Consider the following 19,140-nt stretch of genomic DNA (forward strand, 5'->3'; position numbering starts at 1 on the left):
TTTTGAAAATGAAATGTATAAACTCAATATTTACACCTTTAATTTATTCAATATAATTCCTTAAATATCTAAAAGAAAATTTCTTTAGTGGAGGGTCCTTAAGTAATGACCAATGTGAAAGTATTGATGCAGTGAATCTGGACTTTCCCTGTTCAGATTTGAATTCCTAATGCCCAAGTTGTGGACTGGACATAGTTTTAATTTGAATTTTTATCTAAATTTAGGAACTGGGTCAAGATCTGAAAAAATTCACTCTTGAACTACTAAGAGTCAAGCTGCATTAATATGATAATGATCATAGGGTCCTTACGAAGTTGTAATATTTGTGTTATACAAGTCTAGAATTCCATTTCCAAGTACAGTCAGTCTGCTCTCTTTGTTCTACTTAGACCCTTAATTAACACCCACCCCACCCACCCATTCACCCAATGAAAGTAAGTGATTTCACAGTATGAAAATGAAAGTGTTTCCTTTCTTTTTTTCCCTAAGTACATGAAGTATAAATAAAAGTGAAACATTTCTACACAAATTGATAATCAAGTGTAGTTTTATTATAATAAATTACAGATTCATATAGACATTCCTCGAATGAATCCACTAGTGCCTATATTTCAACAAAAACTGGTACAGGAAGTGAGTAAATAATTGTGATTACCCAGCATGCCAAGTTGTCACCCAGCATTCTTAGACCACCTTTCCTAGAATGTGGATGGAGCTCTCTGGCTATTTTAAAAAACATTAACAAATACTTCTGCACACATGTCATATGATTAGCATCATCTAGTTAACAAGACTTGTGTAATAATATAAGGTTAATTTTAAATGTCTCTGTTTATAGTTTCAGCAGTATTTGTAAATGTTGTGTGGTGTTGTCAGTTGTGAAAAAAGCAAATAGGTTTTGTCAAGGTCTCCGAGCATAAGAGGGTACCTGAATACCTATGCCCCTATGTAGCTAGATGTAGATTTTGTGTTGTTGCTTTTGACAATGTACATGTAATTATTAATTTTCAGATTCTCAAAGACATCCCGAGAATGACTTCTCTAGCTCACCTTTTTCAACAAAAAGTTGTTCAAGAAGTAAGTACACATATTTGTTGAAGGTATTAACCCTGAGAAGAATTTATACAGGTAGTATTGTTCCTGGCATTGTGGTGGAAGTCTCATCAAAAAACAAATATTCACTAACAATAAAATTACTAAATTTGCTACTGTGGATTTAGAAATGTCTTTAGAATTCTGTAAATTCTGCTATAAAAGCAAACATGCAAAATCAACCTACAATCATTTTTCGGGATGCTCTTAGGGCTGGATGTCATGTATTGCTATATACTGCCATATTTAAAACCGTATTTGCAATATTTTTAATCAGAATGAAAATAATCTTTTCTTATTTTATCAATTTCCATTTATATGCAGAATGTACAGCATTATTTTTAATAAGAAAAAAAAAATCATTTTAATAAGAAAAAAAAAGTTTTTGTTGATTTAACTATAATTATGCACTAGCTGAAATGCATCCAAACTTCAGCATTTTCCTTATTATTTAATTGGCACACATGTTTCTGACACCTTAAACTTTATATTTTATTGTTGGAATCCTGAACTAGTAACTTAATTCCGAGCCCAAACATTTTGCTGATATATTGATGCTGAAAAACGTATCACAATAGTTATATTATTTGTCAATGAACCATAATACAATGGAATATCATTATCACTGTGCAGCCCTAGATGCTATCATGTATACTCATATACTTAGTATATGTAAATATGTTTCTTAATAAAAAAAAAAGGGGGGGGACCCACAAAAATCTGACAGAATTTTTGCCACATTAAATGCAGTATGATTTGTTTAATCTGGATTCTAAGTACTCCAGAGGTTTAGTCCCATATGCTCTTAAATAAATGTGATGTGAAAATTTCTGTGTAGTTCAAGTACTGTGCAACTGTTTATATAAAGGCCACATAAATTTAGAATTTAGATTTTCATCCTAATTTGCTTAAAAATTGGGGCAGATGGGCGGATTTTAGTTTTCATTATTGAAAATATCTACATAACGCTTTTTCACATTGTTAATGCCAATAAAGATATTGTTTTTCTTTTAAATATCTATAGATTGAAGATTCTTCTTATAGAAAATGATTACAGTGTTTATAAATTTTCAAGTACACATGTGCGGCACACTCCACACAACTGCTGCTATGAAACTGGGCGGGGATCCTAATAAATTTCACTTGCTGTTGCTGTACATGGTAGTCACCACTTCTCATTGGCCTTTCTCCAAATACCTTTTAGTTTGACCAACAACTTCTTTTATTTTGTGTGAAAATATCACAGATATTTACTGTCCTTGTATACATTCGTTCTTAAGACTTGATATGTTCGATATTGTCATTTTTGCAAAACAGGATGTCTAAAATATTCTATTGAAAAGCCTTTGCTGATGCTGAACAATTTTAAGATTTACCAATTTATTAGCACTATTATCTTCTAAAGTCTGCAGACAATCTTTTTTAAATACAAAATAACATACAACTGCCAATCGTTAACATTACCAGATGTAATTTTCTTCATCTGTGTTTACTTTGTACAAAATCTCTTTAAAAACTTGCTGATGCCAGTGATTGTATCTATAGACGTATCAAAATTTAATATTTAATTATTTTTGCTTTTTCTGCCTTCTCTATACTGGCATATCTATATCTCTCCTACATTTCTTGCCAATTTTTCTCCATTCTTCACATGGGCTCTTGTGCTATAAAAAGCACCATGTTAATACAAACTGAGATAACTCTTAATCTTTCAGTCTTAACCAGCTGCTTACTGAGTAAAACATAATACATGTAAATACTTGTGATACCAAAAAACCAAAATAAAATAAAGATACAATAGGGTGGAACACTTTGAGAGGGTTTTTTTCAAAGTCTCAAACTTAGTGAATGAAAAAAGAAAAATTGACAGTAGGTCATATATGTACTCTTGATTGATATTTGGATTTCAAGAATGTGGAATAATTTTTAACTTCATTTAATACATGTAATATTATTTTCCCAACATATGCATCATACTTGTGAATTAAAAAAAGGAAAATAAATCTCTATCATTTTCCTGCATTTTTCCTGCACTTCTGTCTAATTCGGACAATTTTCATGGAACTGGTTGTATCCAGTTTGGACAAATTTCACTGGACATTCCAATTTGATATCTCCTTGCAGTCAGTTCAAGGGAAGGTATCAACTTCATTACATATTTATCATCAATTTCATGACCTGCTGCTCAATTAAATCACAAGTACATACCAGTAACTTACTTTGTTGGGTTTGTTGTTTGTGTGTAAATTAGTAAAATGCTTTGTGGTCAATACCTATGTTTGATGTTGATGGATCCCTTGTTGTTTGCATGTATTACATGGTAATAATCTCACAGAACACAAAGAACTTTGTTAAAATTGAAGAATTTTTTAAATTGTTTCCAGCTCATAACAAAGAAAAGAAAACAAAAACGGTGTAGAGTTTGTGTGATACTTTTATACTGTATATATATTTTAGATATTTGAGCGCATCCTGTACATCTGGGCCATAAGACATCCTGCCAGTGGCTATGTGCAGGGAATCAACGATTTGGTCACTCCATTCTTTGTTGTGTTTCTCTCAGAGTTTATAGATAATGGTAAGTAATACTACGTTTACACCTAGTTGTGGCATGTCCTGATAACACCACTGAAGTATTGTGTTTATTTGCAGTATAGGTTGAGACCAATTTCAGTATTTAAAATTCCTGATTTCCTATGGTGCAAATGCAATATGTATATGGCATGCATTCTAATTCATGTTGGATGAGGCAAAAATGTCAGTAAAATGGATACAATTGAATTGATACCATGATTGTAAATATAACATGCCCTACCTTTTAAATAACTTAAGCCTTTTCTAATTAAGTTTGTCTATCATCTGTTAATCTGTTTGCTGACTTTGTTTTTCATTTCTTACTTCTTCTCTAGAACCACTGGGCCAATTTAAATTAAACTCTTTGGGAAATGGGGATTAAAGTTGTTCAACATTTTTAAGGTTCTTAAAAATCAAAGGTGATGTAAGGAAGAAAATGTGCCAAAGGTAAATTAATACCCCCCCCCCCCCCCTCAAAGGGATTTCCTTCAGCAACAACAAAATTTTGCAAGTTTGCATCAAGAACAATTGCAAATACATATGTACAATCCAACTTAAAAAAAATCCCCCCTCCAAAGGGACTTCCTTCAACAACAATAAACCTTTGTAAATGAACATTAAGAAAAAACTACAAATACATAAGGGGTGTGCAATTCAAAACTTCAAGGACTAACCCACAGGCTAGAGGACTTCTGCAAGAAGGGCTTCCTTTGACATTAAACAGCTAACTTGGATGTTTAAATGACTCATAAACTCTTTCAAACTTGCTATAGATGCTGGATTTGACTTGCATTGAATTTTCTTGATGAGTGAGTAGTTTAATGACTCAAGTAGAAATTGTGTCCCACTCATGAAATAAATTCCATACCAACTACAAAACATTAAATATCCTTTATTTAAAAAACTTCAATGACGTCACCCATTGTTATTAGTCTATGTATATTTTACCGATTCAACCATCACTAGTTGGATATTTAAAGATCCAACTGGCCATCAGTTGGATATTCAAATATCCAACTGCCTATCAGTTGGATATTTAAATATCCAACTGTGCATACAAACATAATTAAGCAATGAATGAAAGAGATAAGAGTTTAATGCACATAAAAAATAATTACTCCGAATTTGTCACACTATTAGAATTTATGTCCAATGCACACAGAATTCATCACTTCGCATTTTTCACACCATTAGAATTGTGTTCAAAATGTACTTCCAATGCTCAAAAAATTTACAATTCCTCCGAATTTTGCACATTATTCAACTCTTTTTGTCAATGAAATATCCAATACTTATCCGATGGTATTTTAACAGAATGTTTCCAGCTTAAATTTTAAAAGCATCACATTTTGACACGCTTATAAATACAGTAAAACTTGCCAAATTCTGATGTTTTGCATTCCGGCATGTTGTTCAGTCCGGCATAATATTTCAGTTCCTTAATTTTCTTTACAATTTATGTTTAAGACGTTGTGCATTCCAGATCTTGCCTACTCTGTAAACCGGCTGCTATTTAAGGTAGTCAAATCCTCAGGTTCTGAAAATCAGCTTTTAAATGAAAATGCTCACAAAAATGTCTCTGATTTCACATAGTAACGTGAATTTACCCATGGAATTTCTTCAAAGTTCATCATTATAGTCAATCATATTATAAAGGGAAAATTATCATATCTCAAATATATTTTCAGGAAATGCGAATAAAAACATCAGCTATACATTTTCTAATTGAAAATCGATCAACAAATATAATTTAGGATAGAAAGATATAGGTATCCAGTCATATGAAGAAAATTGCATCTTTTTTATGCTTGTACAGTATTTTAGTTCTTCTTTTTACTGCAATTTCATATAATACACAGTGTAAAAAGCTTGTGCTATCATTGCTAGACATCACATATCACATCTAATTTCATATCATGCTAATAAGCAGTGGTATCTAATTCTAGACTAAAGGAAATTCGATTTCTCTAAAATTGATTTCATTTTTTAGGTCACCTAAGTCACTCAGGTGACCAATTGCTATCTGTTTTTGTCCGTCGTGCTTCGACGAGCGTCGTCCATTGTGTGTTAACTTTTGAACATTTTCCACTTCTTCTCTAGAACTGCTAAACCAATTTCAACCAAGTTTGGCATATAACATCTTTTGGTGAAGGGGAACAGATATCGTAAATTTCTTGGTCCCTACCCTCCTGGGGCCCCAGGGGTGGGGCTAAAACCACCAAAATTGATGCAATCTTTTAAAAAAAATTTTCTTTACTACTGGACATCAAGCAGTCAAACTGTTGGCATGATTGTAATAAGCATTTGGCCCTCTACCAAAATTGTGAAATTCATGGCCCCAGGGTCAGTGGTTCTAGTGCTATTGTGGGGCTAAATTGATCATATAGTGAAAGTGCATTATTTCTTTGAAAATCTTCTTCTAATCTTCTTGGTATTAATTAAACAAACTAGGTAATTGGTTATGATAAGCAATGATGCCTTTCCCAAAATTGTGAATTTCATGGCCCTTGGGTCAGGGGTTCTGGTGTTAGGGTGGGGCTCTATTGATTATATACTGAAAATGCATTAATTCTTTGAAAATCTTCTCTGCTCCTGGATATTATTTAAATAAACTAAGTGCATGGTTATGATAAACATTGATGCATTTTCCAAAATTGTGAATTTCATGGCCCCAGGGTCAGGGGTTCTGGTGTTAGGGCGAGGCTCTATTGATTATATAGTGAAAATGCATTAATTCTTTGAAAATCTTCTTCTCTGCTCCTGGGTATTATTTAAACAAACTAATTGCATGGCCATGATAAGCAATGATGCCTTTCCCAAAATTGTGAATTTCATGGCCCCTGGGTCAGGGGTCCTGGTGTGAGGGTGGGGCTCTATTGATTATATAATGAAAATGCATTAATTTTTTGAAAATCTTCTCTGCTCCTGGGTATTATTTAAAGAAGCCAAGTGCATGGTTATGATGCACAAGGATGCTTTTTTTTCAAAATTGTGAAATTCATGGCCCCAGCTATATTGATAATAAAGTGAAAATGTGTTAATTACTTGAAAATCTTCAACTTAGTGCATAGTTGTGAATTTCATGACCCTGGGACATGGGTTTTAGTGTTAGGGAATCTGTAGAGAAAATGCATTATTTCTTTGAAAATCTTCTCTGCTCCTTGGCATATCGAAGGCAATCAGAATAAAAGTTTTAATAAGCAAGGATATTGAACATCAGGACCATTTGGTCAAGTGTTCTGGTCCTGGCCAGGGCTCTATTAATTTGTATTCAACTGAGAGAAGCTAATCCCCTTTGCCATTCACTTTTGATAATTAATCACTGTTAGTAAATAATGTATTTGAAAGTTAATAGAATAAGAGAATTATGCAAAATATTTTAGTGTATAATGCAAAAGTACTTTCATAGTTTTAATGATCAGGTAGACTTGTAAATAATAAATAAATGAAAATGAGAAAAATAAATTATAAATGTTCTTCAAAGACCAAGAAAGGCCAATGTGAGAGGTTATAATATGGGGTTAAAACTATACAGAAGAACTAAAAGTTTGTTAATAGTTTGCATGGTGATAGTGATAAATGGGGGATAGATTAGAATTTAATTTATGAGTTTTTACTGAATACTAAACTAATTAATTTCATTGATCCTGATCATCTTATTTTCCTTGCTTTTGAGCAACAAAGCTTCATCTATCAGTTTACTTTATACTCTATGGATCCTCTAAATTGTTGTATTATACTCAGGTGACCGTTAAGGCCCTTGGGCCTCTTGTTTCTTTTATGGGGTACAAATGTCAACTTTTTATAAGACCATTTCTAAGACTTCAAAGAACATTTAATCATATTGAGATGCATAAAATGAAAATTGTTGCGCAAAAAGATTTCAATTTCAAGCTTCATTTTGAGACTTTTTAAATAAAATAATAAATTTAAGAGTTATCCTTCCTGGCTAAGGATCGGATATCCTTAAAGAACCGACTGCTCATATTTAATACAAATTATTTCCTCTAATCTGTCCACTTATTTTAACCTGTGCCCGCCGGTTATTAGAGAGGTCTTGCATGGGGTAATTATTGTCCCATTTAAGATGTATCCTGTATCAACAGTTTTAATTTTGACAAATGTGATAATCACTAATACCTCAAGTTAACATACATATTTCATTCTGTTTTTGCATTAATTTACGATCATGGCAATGTCTCGGAAAAGACCACTAAATTTTACAGAATCTCAATAAAAAAAAAATGAACCAGAAATAATCTAACACTGCAGGATAGAACTGATTTAATTGAAGATGTTGAGAGAAAACCCTAAAATTACCCAGTTTGAACTTAGTAAAAAATATGTAATTGGAGCAACGACTGTGAGTGACATTTTAAAACGGCGAGAATTTTATCGTGGAGATTAGAGGAGTCTGTGTGGAAAAAAGGAGATGATTTAATTGTGGGTCAAAATATTCAATGTTTTAAGTGATTTGAACAGGCCAGTTTAAAAAATTTGCGTATTAATGGCCCGATATTACAAGAAAAGGCTTTAGAGTTTGCAAAAGAGATTTTCCCGACTTCAAAGCCTCAACCAGCTGATTAAACAGTATCAAAATGTGTTTTTGGTCACTTCAAAATACGATGATGTTTTAGAATGTGTTCTAAAAATTGAACGATTTGTGAATTTGAATGACCAAAACGTATTACAATCTGTTATTGAATTAAAAATTTTGACAGAAATAAAAATTTTCAAGAACAGTGTTCAAAACAAACAAAAAATAGACAATTTTTTCAAAAAGTGAAACGTATTAAATGACACATTTGATCAAATATTTTTTTACCACTCTTTGTTCATATCTATGTACCTTAAAATGTAAAATAAAGAGTGTGTTTGTGTGTGTGTTTGTTTTTTTTTTATTTTTAGATATCATTAAGAAATAAACAGCTGGCTTTACAGGTTATTGCCCAATACATTGTATATAATCAGTGCAAAGGCATTATGCATTGCTGATAATGAAGTGTTATGTTTTTTAACTTGCTTTAACTGTTCAATATTCCCCAATTCAGATGTTGTCTAATCCGGCCAAAATTTTCGGAACCACTGGTCGCCAGATCAGACAAGTTTTACTGTATATTTTCACCTTGAACCTTAAACCACATCACTTCTTGTTGCTGAATATTATTTCAGGGGTCTGTTATCAGCAGATTTTTGAGGTTCATCTGTTCTTATACTTTTCCAGTGTACTTCCCAAAACAATTTAATAAATTGACAGCCCATCTATTTTTTGTCACCTTTTTTTGCAGGTCTTGATGTGGAATATTTTTAAAGCAGGTTCCGCATAACACAGACAATCTTTTCATCTGTTTTACACTGCTAGAAGTACTGTCCAAATGGAACTTCACAAGATTCCAACACTTTTCCTCATCAAATTATCATATTATATGTAATGACAGATTCCCAAACTTTTATCAAAATTCTGTAGTTTTCTTCTACTTTCTGGTCAAAAGTATTCAAAACACTATCTGAACCTCTCAAAATTTATTTGGATTTAAGGAGGAGAAAGACACATGGTCACATGACTCTGTTTAACTACATCATAGTCTCTGTTTATATAAGAGCAAAACGTGTAAAGCGTCAGTTCTTGTAAAATTTTTGACAATGTTTTAACTTTAATTACCATCTTATATAAAAAAAAAAGTAAAATGTTTCAACATTCTGGTAAACATTAACAAATTATGAAAAAGATTGATCCACTCCTGTTTCCTAAACTGTGCATCTGACAAGTCGGTGACGTCATACATGATCTGTTAGTACAGCAAGATCATACTCGGTGAACACGGGGCGGTATTATTAAGTGAAAAAGGTCATAATTGGTATATGATGAATTATTTTGAGAAATCTTATGTAGGTATATTTTTTTTCGCTTATTTAGCTTACGTGTGACATCACAGTTGGTTTTTCTCGTACAGTCCCTGAAACGTTCTACTTTCCCACTTGAACGGTGAGCGAACGCTGAACGAACGGTGAACGAACGCAGAGCGAACGGTGAGTGAACGATGTGTGAACGCTGAACGCAACTTGGTGAACGATGTGTGAACGGTGAACGGTGAGCGAACGCAGAACGCGAACGGAGCGCAAACGCGAACGCAAAGTGAACGGTGAACGAACGGTGAACGCAAGATGAACGATATATTCGGAATGCCTCTGATCTTTTCCTTGCATTGAAACTATTTTATTGTATTATAATGTCAGGTGCCAAAATTAAAAAAAAAAAAAAATAAGTAAACCAATAAATGAATGAATAAATAAGTAAATAAAATAAATTCTCCAAAATTGTCCTAAGAAAGACGATTCATGCACATTACGTTTTTAATCACACGATTTTTAACGCATTAAAACATTGCAATTGTTACCGAACGCTGAAGTATAAAAGATATTTTTTTAGTTGGAAAATAAAAATGTTTATTCTTATTTGATAACAAATCAGAGAAAACTTCTGACTTATAGAATGAATTAAAGCGATTGTAACATCCATTCATATATGTATCTCCGTGTCAAGGCGATTTCATGTAAAGTAATAAAAAAAAAAAATTAATTACAAAGGTCAGTGGACGTTTTGCATTTATACGCTCGTATTTTAAATTTTTAATACAATAATATATTATATGTCATTTCTATTTTTCATGATGATTTATTGAGCAGACTTCTACATGTATCTGTAGATGGCCGTGATTATACTCAGACAAGATAATACAAAGATACATCAATTTTCAGAACTTGATATTTAATATGCTGTTATAATTTTTATCAAACAGACAAATGAGAGAGAGAGAGAGATATTCCGTTTTAGCCCCCCCCCCCCCTTCCTTTCAGGCTTCACTAAATGTTTGCACCTATATCAAACAATAACTCTGATATTTTTTTCTAAATATATTAGACAGTGAAAGTAACTTTTTTTTTTATCAACAAATCTTATCCATCTGTTTGACAGTATTACTCGTTTTTATTTTCCTGCTTCAAGTTCACTCGAAGTCCACGTGCTTCTCCTGTCAATCAAAATCATTCGACACTGTGCAGGTGTGAAAGTTTCGTCACATCGAAGACGAAGTGCGAGTATTTCCAACAAGTTATAACATTTATTTTTATCATTTCTAGATTTGATGCCAACATTTGAATAATTAGTGAATAAAATATGTTGGGCATTAACACTTGAATTTGAAACATACTCTCTGCCAATTTCAAATACCACCGCCGACACGTGTACATTTTGAACTACTATTGTTTTGTGACTTTTTTAGATGCATGTTTGTTTTGAGACTGAAATTTTTGTTCTAAAAAAAGACCTCAACTTTTTTTTAACAGGTTAATTAAAATTTTCTGGAAATACAGTACTGACTACGTAACCGATTTAGGGGAAAAGGGGGGGGGGGTATTAATCATATCGAATAGCAATCATATAAAGTTACGGTGAAGAAAGATTTTTTCGCTATAACTATAGACTTTACATACATGTATTATAGTAGCGAATATTCTGTAGTGCATTACATTTTAAATAAATATTTCCTTTAAACACACTATCAATTTAATTCGCTCCAAAGAGGATATCCGCAGTACTATGTATAAGTCTCAGAACTAGTTCTATCATATTTTCTGTAGTAATTGAATAAAAAAACGCGTTAGAAATAAATATTTTCGTAATTTTGCTGCGTAATTATTTGACTTGGATAATTATATCTCCATTAACGATTTGTCGTCTTTAACAAAACATCAAAATGTTGCAGTGCTTGAAGTATTTGCACATTGGCCTTAGTTAAATTTAATATATCAGCATCGTTCTACATAGGTACAGGATGTGCTTATAACAACATTTTTTTTCCAGAGTAATTTAATAAATAACCTAATAGCTAAGTTAGAATAATAAAAATATATATCTTAGATATTTTCCCCCATGAAATAATGATTCTTCAAACACGATTTGTTAGTATTAAATTAAAAAATCTGTAACTCTTTACCTACAAAAAGATAAGTCCTTTCACTTGGGAGTTCCGAATGGCAATGACAACTGAACGATAGGTGAACGCTGAACGCAAGGTGAACGAAAAGTGAACGGAACGAAGAGCGAACGCTGAACGCTTTGTGAACGGTGAACGCGAGCGCACGGTGAACGGTGAACGCAAAACTGTGAACGGTGAACGCACGCTGAACGAACGGTGAACGCACGCTGAACGAACGGTGAACGAACGGTGAGCGAACGGAAAAATGGGAAAGTAGAACATTTCAGGGACTGTACTCAAGAAATGTAACATAACACGTTTTTTGTTATGCTTATGTCCTCTTTAACGATGTCCTGTGAAATATTGAGGTCAGCTTCATCATTCGAAATTTTTACAGTTAATCAATAATTTGAAGGATTTGCATTCCAACGTAAATGAAAAAATATTGAATGATAGAATTTTTTGTAAATTACTTTTTTTTATTGTTTAAGTTGTCTTAAAAAGTGCGTAATTTTCCATATCCAGATGCAGTGTGATAGAAGAAACTTGCTTTTTTGAATTTTAAATCTACTTATACTCTAAAATATTTTAAAAGATACATGACCACTTTGATATTTTTTATGTATGCTTAAAAAATCCCATTATGGACAGAGTAATGAGTCCGGAAACATGGAGAATTAAAACTCCAGTTAGTTAGTGTAGAGCATAGTATTTGTCAATCAATATCTCCAAAATAAGGTAAGAAACCTAATGATATAACTGCTTTAAGATATGTGGGACTTGCTTAATTAGAAATATACAAAATATGAAAAAAATTGAATGGCAAGTATTTTTTCAGCTCAAGGTCCTTCTCCTCCTTAAATCTATTCTTTATCTGATTTCATGACTGTTCAGTACAATGGAAAGATTTGAAATGACATTAGCACCATGCAGTTTCATGCTCACTAGTCCATGACTAAAAGGAGTGTTCAATTAGGCTATTGTATTGTATTACTGTTGGATATCTAAATGGGCTAGATCCCATTGTATTACAGCGAAGTTTGATATATGAATGGGTAAATGTTTCTTTGGGGTCCAAAGTGGGGGAAGTTTTTTAAGTAAGATAAATAACTCGATAGTGTTGAATAGTTTAGAGAAAACATCCCCTCCTCGGGCCTTCAGCCCTCGAAGGGAATGTTTTCTCTAAACTATTCAACAATATCTTGTTATTTATCCATTACCTATTCATCAGGAGTTGTGTAGCGTAGTGGTTAACGTGTTAGTCTCAAAGGAAAATAACACTCAGGATTTTTATTGCTGGGGTTCGACCCTAGGAATACCACATTATTTCTTTCTTAGCTAACCTGAGCCAAAGGCTCAAGTGAACTTTTCTGATCAAAATTTGTCTGTTGTCTGTCGTCGTCATCATTAACTTTTCACAATTTCATCTTCTTCTCCAGAACCACTTGGCTAATTTCAACCAAACTTAGCACAGAGTATTCTTGGGTGAAGGGAATTCAAGTTTGTTCAAATGAAGGGCTAATCCCTCTTCCAAGGGCAGATAAATACAAAATAGTGAAAAATTAATGGCATCTTTTAAAAATCTTCTTCTCAAGAACCAATGGGCCAGGAAAGATGAAACTCATATGGAATTATCATCAGGTAGTATAGATTCAAATTTGTTGAAATCATGGCCCCCCAGGGTTAGGGTGGGACCACGATGGACGATCAAAGTATTACATAGGAATAGATGGGAAAAATCTTTAAAAATCTTCTTCACAAGAACAGCAAAGCCATGATTGGTCATATTTATATGGAAGAATCCTCAGGAAGTGTAGATTCAAGTTTGTTCAAATCATGACCACCCCCTGGGGTAGGGTGGGGCCACAATGGACAATCAAAGTTTTACATAAGAAATTTATATGAAAAATCTTTTAAAATCTTCTAAAGAACAGCAAAACTTTGATTTGTCATATTGATATGGAAGCAACCTAAGGTGGTGTAGATTCAAGTTTGTTCAAATCATGACCCGGTAGGGTTGGGCCACAATGGACGGTCTAAATTTAAAGTAGGAGTATATAGCAAAAATCTTCAAAAATCTTCTTCTCAAGGACAGCAAAAATATGATTGGTCATTTTTATATGTAAGCATCCTCAGGTGGTGTTGATTCAAGTTTGTTCAATTAATGACCCCGGAGATAGGATGGGGCCACAATGGACGGTCAAAGTTTACATAGGAGTATATAGGAAAAATCTTTAAAAATCTACTTGTCAAGAACAGCAAAGCCATGATTGGTCATATTTATATGGAAGCATCCTCGGGTAGTGTAGATTCAAGTTTATTCAATTCATGACCATCAGGGGTAGGGTGGGGCAACAATGAAAGTTCAAACTTGTTGGGGAAAAAACCACAGTTAGTCAAAGAAATATGTAAGAATCCATAGTTAGTGTAGATTCAATTTTGTCCAAACATGACACCTCCTCTCCCATTTTAGGGGTAGGTCGGGACTACTTATGCATTTAAGCTTTTCAATACTGAACTGATTTTTGCTTTTTTTCCTAGTCACAGTGCTCAGGTGAGTGATGTGGCACATGGGGATCTTGTTTTGATAACCGAATAATTTAGCCAAGAAAGTTTTCCTCAGAAAAGTCTTGTTTATCATAATTTCTTAAATTTTTCTCTAATTGTCTACTTGTCACTGACATATTAAATTCAGTGGACATTAAATTTGGCAAACAAAATTTAACTCATACAAAACTTGATTTTATATTGTAAAAACATTAAATCAGGGACAGTGATACCAGTTAGATATTTTAGCCAGTAAGGTGTACTATATGTCTTTATTTTGACAAATATGATTAAAATTATGAAATATGTAACTTTTTAGCTCATCTGAGCTGAAAGCTCAAGTGAGCTTTTCTGATCACATTTTGTCCGGCGTCTGTCTGTCTGTCCGTCTGTCTGTAAACTTTTCACATTTTCGACTTCTTCTCAAGAACCACTGGGCCAATTTCAACCAAACTTGCCACAAAGTATCCTTGAGTAAAGGGGATTCAAGTTTATTCAAATGAAGGGCCACGCCCTCTTTCAAGGGGAGATAATTAGGAATTACTGAAAAAATAATGGCATCATTTAAAAATCTTCTTCTCAAGAACCATAGGGCCAGGAAAGATGAAACTCATGTGGAAGCATCCTTAGGTAGTGTACATTCAAGTTTGTTCAAATCATGACCCCCGGGGGTAGGGCGGGGCCGCAATGGAGGATCAAAGTTTTACATAGAAATATATAGGAAAAATCTTTAAAAATCTTCTTCTCAAGAACAGCAAAGCCATGATGAGTCATATTTATATGGAAGCATCCTCAGGTAGTGTAGATTCAAGTTTGTTCAAATAATGACCCCCGGGGGTAGGGCGGGGCCGCAATGGAGGATCAAAGTTTTACATAGGAATATATAGGAAAAATCTTCAAAAATCTTCTTCTCAAGAACAGCAAAGCTATCATTGGTCATATTTATATGGAAGCATCCTCGGGTAGTGTAGATTCAAATTTGGTCAAATCATGACCCCCGGGGGTAGGGTGGGGCCTCAATGGACGATCAAAGTTTTACATAGGAATATATAGGAAAAATCTTCAAAAATCTTCTTCTCAAGAACAGCAAAGCTATGATTGGTCATATTTATATGGAAGCATCCTCGGGTAGTGTAGATTCAAATTTGGTCAAATCATGACCCCCGGGGGTAGGGTGGGGCCTCAATGGACGATCAAAGTTTTACATAGGAATATATAGGAAAAATCTTCAAAAATCTTCTTCTCAAGAATAGCAAAGCAATGATTGGTAATATTTATTTGGAAGCATCCTCAGGTGGTGTGGGTTCAAGTTTGTTCAAATCATGACCATCGGGGGGTAGGGTGGGGCCACAATGGATGACAATTAAAGTTTAACATAGGAGAATATAGGAAAAATTTTCAAAAATCTTCTTCTCAAGAACAGCAAAGTCATGATTGGTCAAATTTATATGGAAGCATCTGCAAGTGGTGTAGATTCAAATTTGTTCCAATTATGACCCTTTGGGGTAGGGTGGGGCCACAATGGACAATCAAAGTTTTCATGGAGTATATAGGAAAAATCTTCAAAAATCTTCTTTTCAAGAACAGCAAAGCTATGATTTGTCATATTTATTTGGAAGCATCCTGAGGTGGTATAGATTCAAGTTTATTCAAGTCGTGACCCCCAGGGGTAGGGTGGGGCCACAATGGACGATCAAAGTTTTACATAGGAATATATAGGAAAAATCTTCTTCTCAAGAACAGCAAAGCTATGATTGGTCATATTTATATTGGAAGCATCCTCAGGTGGTGTAGATTCAAGTTTGTTCAAATCATGACCCCCAGGGTAAGGGTGGGGCCACAATGGACGATCAATGTTTAACATAGGTGTACATAGGAAAAATCTTCATAAATCTTCTCAAGAACAGCAAAGCTTTGATTGGATATATTTTTTGGAAAGCATCCTCAGGTAGTGTAGATTCAAGTTTGTTCAAATCATGACCACCAGGGGTAGAGTGGGGCCACAATGAATGTTCAAAGTTTTATATAGGAATATATAAGAAAAACCTTTAAAAATCTCAAAAACAGCAAAGCCACGGTTTGTAATATTTATATGGAAGCATCCTCAGATAGTGTAGATTCAAATTTGTTCAAATCATGAACTCCAGGGGTAGGGTGGGGCCACAATGAAAGTTCAAACTTGTAGAGAAAAAAGTCACAGTCAAAAAATTATGTAAGCAGTGTAGATTTAATTTTGTTCAAGTCATACCCCCCCCCCCCCAATCCCTTTTAGGGGTAGGTTGGGACCATTTATGCATTTAAGCTTTTCAATACTAAACTGATTTTTCCTTTTTTCCTGGCCACAGTGCTCAGGTGAGCGATGTGGCCCCTGGGCCTCTTGTTAAATTTTGTGGCCATTCTTTTTCAAAATGATTTAGAGGCATATTTTGAACAATTTAAGGCCTATGATCATCAAACTTTGTCAGTTGATGCATCTTTTGTCCTCAAAGTATGTCAACTAAAAAGTAGGTCACCTTGACCTACTTTTTGAATTTTAGGATGATCTTTTTTAAAACAATTAAGGTCATTAATTCAAATACCGAGAGGTTTAGAATCATTAAATCTTGTAAGATGATGCATCTTGGGGCCATAAAACATATTTATTAAAAAGTAGGTCACAGTGACCTACTTTTTGAACTTTCAGGCATTCGATTTCAAAGCGTTTTAGAGGCATAATTTGGACATTTTAAAGCCTATGATCATAAAACTTTGTAAGTTGATGCATCTTAGGTCCTTAAAAAATGTCAACTGAAAAGTAGGTCACTGTGACCTACTTTTGAAAATTTATGGCTTTAATTAAATATTTTGGGTACTAGTTGGCTTAGAATCATCAAATTTTGTCAGTTGATGCATCTTGGGTCCTTGGAGTACAACAACTGAAAAGTAGGTCACTTTGACCTACTTATAAAATTTTATGGTTATAATTTTAAAAAATATTTTAGGTATTAATTGGCTTAGAATCATCAAAAGTAGTTGAAGGGTCCTCAGAGAATGACAAGTGATAAGTAGGTCACCTGACCAACTCTCAGGTACTAGTTGGATTTGAATCATCTTGGGTTCTCAGAATGTGAATTGGAATTTCAAGGGTTTATCTAAATATACAGGATACTTAGTGGCTTCAAATAGAAGTTATAGGTTGTACAGTTTATCAGAAGAGCGATTTAAGGCCCTTGGGCCTCTTGTTGTACTATATAAAGAGCTAGAAGCTTTTTTTTTCTATGGCAATACTGTATACAGGGTTATTTTTGCCCCGTGTTATTTTCACCCTTTCATACTTGCAAACAATTTTGCCCCGTTTTAAATTCGCCCAGTCACAATTCTGTTTAACAAATTATACTGTGATTTTTGAATTCGCCCCGTTTTAAATTCGTTCACTTGTGTGCAGGGCAAAAGGGGCAAAAATAAAACGGGGGCGAAAATTTCCCTGTATACAGTACATGTTCCAACAAATGGAGTGAAATATTAAAAAGGGAATTAACAGTATATACTAGAATAATTTTTTTTTTTTATACATTAGATCAATATTGCAATTGTATTTCATTGACTCATCAATTTTACACACAGGAAGCTTCTTTTCAAACAAGCATTCTATATAAAAAAAAAACTCAAAAGCACTTCTGTATATCATGCTGGTGTTGAAGTCAGCTGTCAACAGTGAAAGTAAGCCATTCTCACATTTTTCTTGTCATCTTCTTCTAACATTCAACTATGTCACTTTGATTTGCTGAGGCCATTATCCATTTTGTCCGTTTTACATTGTGTCAAAAAATAAATGAAAAAGATTTAAAAAAATAAATTTGCTAAAAAATGAGTTTTATATTTATATATTTAAATTTGCAAATGCTTTCCTTTATATAACACTGTTGAAATCAATGTGTATCTATATCCATATAAACACGGATTCCTCATGTCATAAACGTTCGAGGTAATATCTCAGTGAAGTCATGAAGGGTCGACGCAAAATCAATGGATTAAACACGTGTCGTTGGGTTTGAAAAATAAAACACTTCACACGTTAAAAATTAGAATTAGGCAAATATAAAATGTTAAGTCACAAATGTAAATATAAGTAATAAGGTATCATTTTTAAACATCTTTCGGGAGATAAATACGGGTTAGTCACGAGAACAAATTCCATAAAGCCCTTCAGATGTTTAAAAATGATACCTTATTTCTTAAATCCATTTACTATCCCGCTTTACAAGGTAGTATACAGTGTCCTTTTTCAGGTCGTTAGACTAGCTCCTCTGAAATGACGTGACACATTAATTTTGTTACCTTAATTAAATCATTAATTGCATTGTAAATTTATATATTTTTCATATCTGAAGTAACTCATTTGACACATACTCTTCAGTTGGTTAATCTAATGGGATATCTATATGCAGAAATATGGAGGAAATTTGGATTTTTGGATTTGAAAAAAAGGCTTTTAGAAATATTTTGAATCATATATTACTGCAAAATGGATTAGAAGGAAACTGACTAACAACAGAAATATGCTGCTTTTAATTTTTTCCTCTTTTTTTTGTTTTTTTTTTTTTTGTTTTTGTTTTTGTTTGTTTTTTTTTTTATAATTCAAAAGTAAACACTTGAAAAAAAGCACTTTTTAAGGGTATAATTCAGTTATAATTTTTCAATAGCCCAAGGGCTACCTTCTTGCAGAAAACCACTAACCCAGCCATTAAAATCGATGGCTTAGGGTGTCGCTAATGCACACCCCTGTAATTTGTACAATCAACTCAGGTACAATTCCTTCATTATTATTTGCCTTTTTCCTTTAAGAGTTTACAGACTGGGAATGTCTTGGTAGCAGACCAAGGTTTCCATCCATCTGCGATGTATTTGCACTACTAAAGTATTATCTTCATGTTCTTTTTGTAGATGTGGAATCAGAAAACTTTGATCT

General features: G+C 33.4%; 1 protein-coding gene across 2 annotated transcripts in view; it reads left to right on the forward strand.

Annotated features, from left to right (window-relative positions):
- The window catches only part of LOC133195813 (TBC1 domain family member 22B-like), a 56,793-nt gene that overhangs the window by 20,562 nt on the left and 17,091 nt on the right, over positions 1–19,140 (forward strand). For both annotated transcript variants that reach the window (XM_061331764.1, XM_061331765.1), the window contains 3 exons: positions 1,012–1,077; positions 3,550–3,670; positions 19,116–19,140. The exon at positions 19,116–19,140 is cut by the window's right edge and continues 158 nt beyond it. In XM_061331764.1, coding sequence (XP_061187748.1) covers positions 1,012–1,077; positions 3,550–3,670; positions 19,116–19,140 — 212 coding nt within the window. The remainder of the gene's footprint in view (positions 1–1,011; positions 1,078–3,549; positions 3,671–19,115) is intronic.

This window comes from Saccostrea echinata, unplaced genomic scaffold, assembly GCF_033153115.1.
Source record: "Saccostrea echinata isolate AGI-Se365-2 ecotype Australia unplaced genomic scaffold, CSIRO_AGI_Sech_v1 ptg000029l, whole genome shotgun sequence".
Taxonomy (NCBI): Eukaryota; Metazoa; Mollusca; class Bivalvia; order Ostreida; family Ostreidae; genus Saccostrea; species Saccostrea echinata.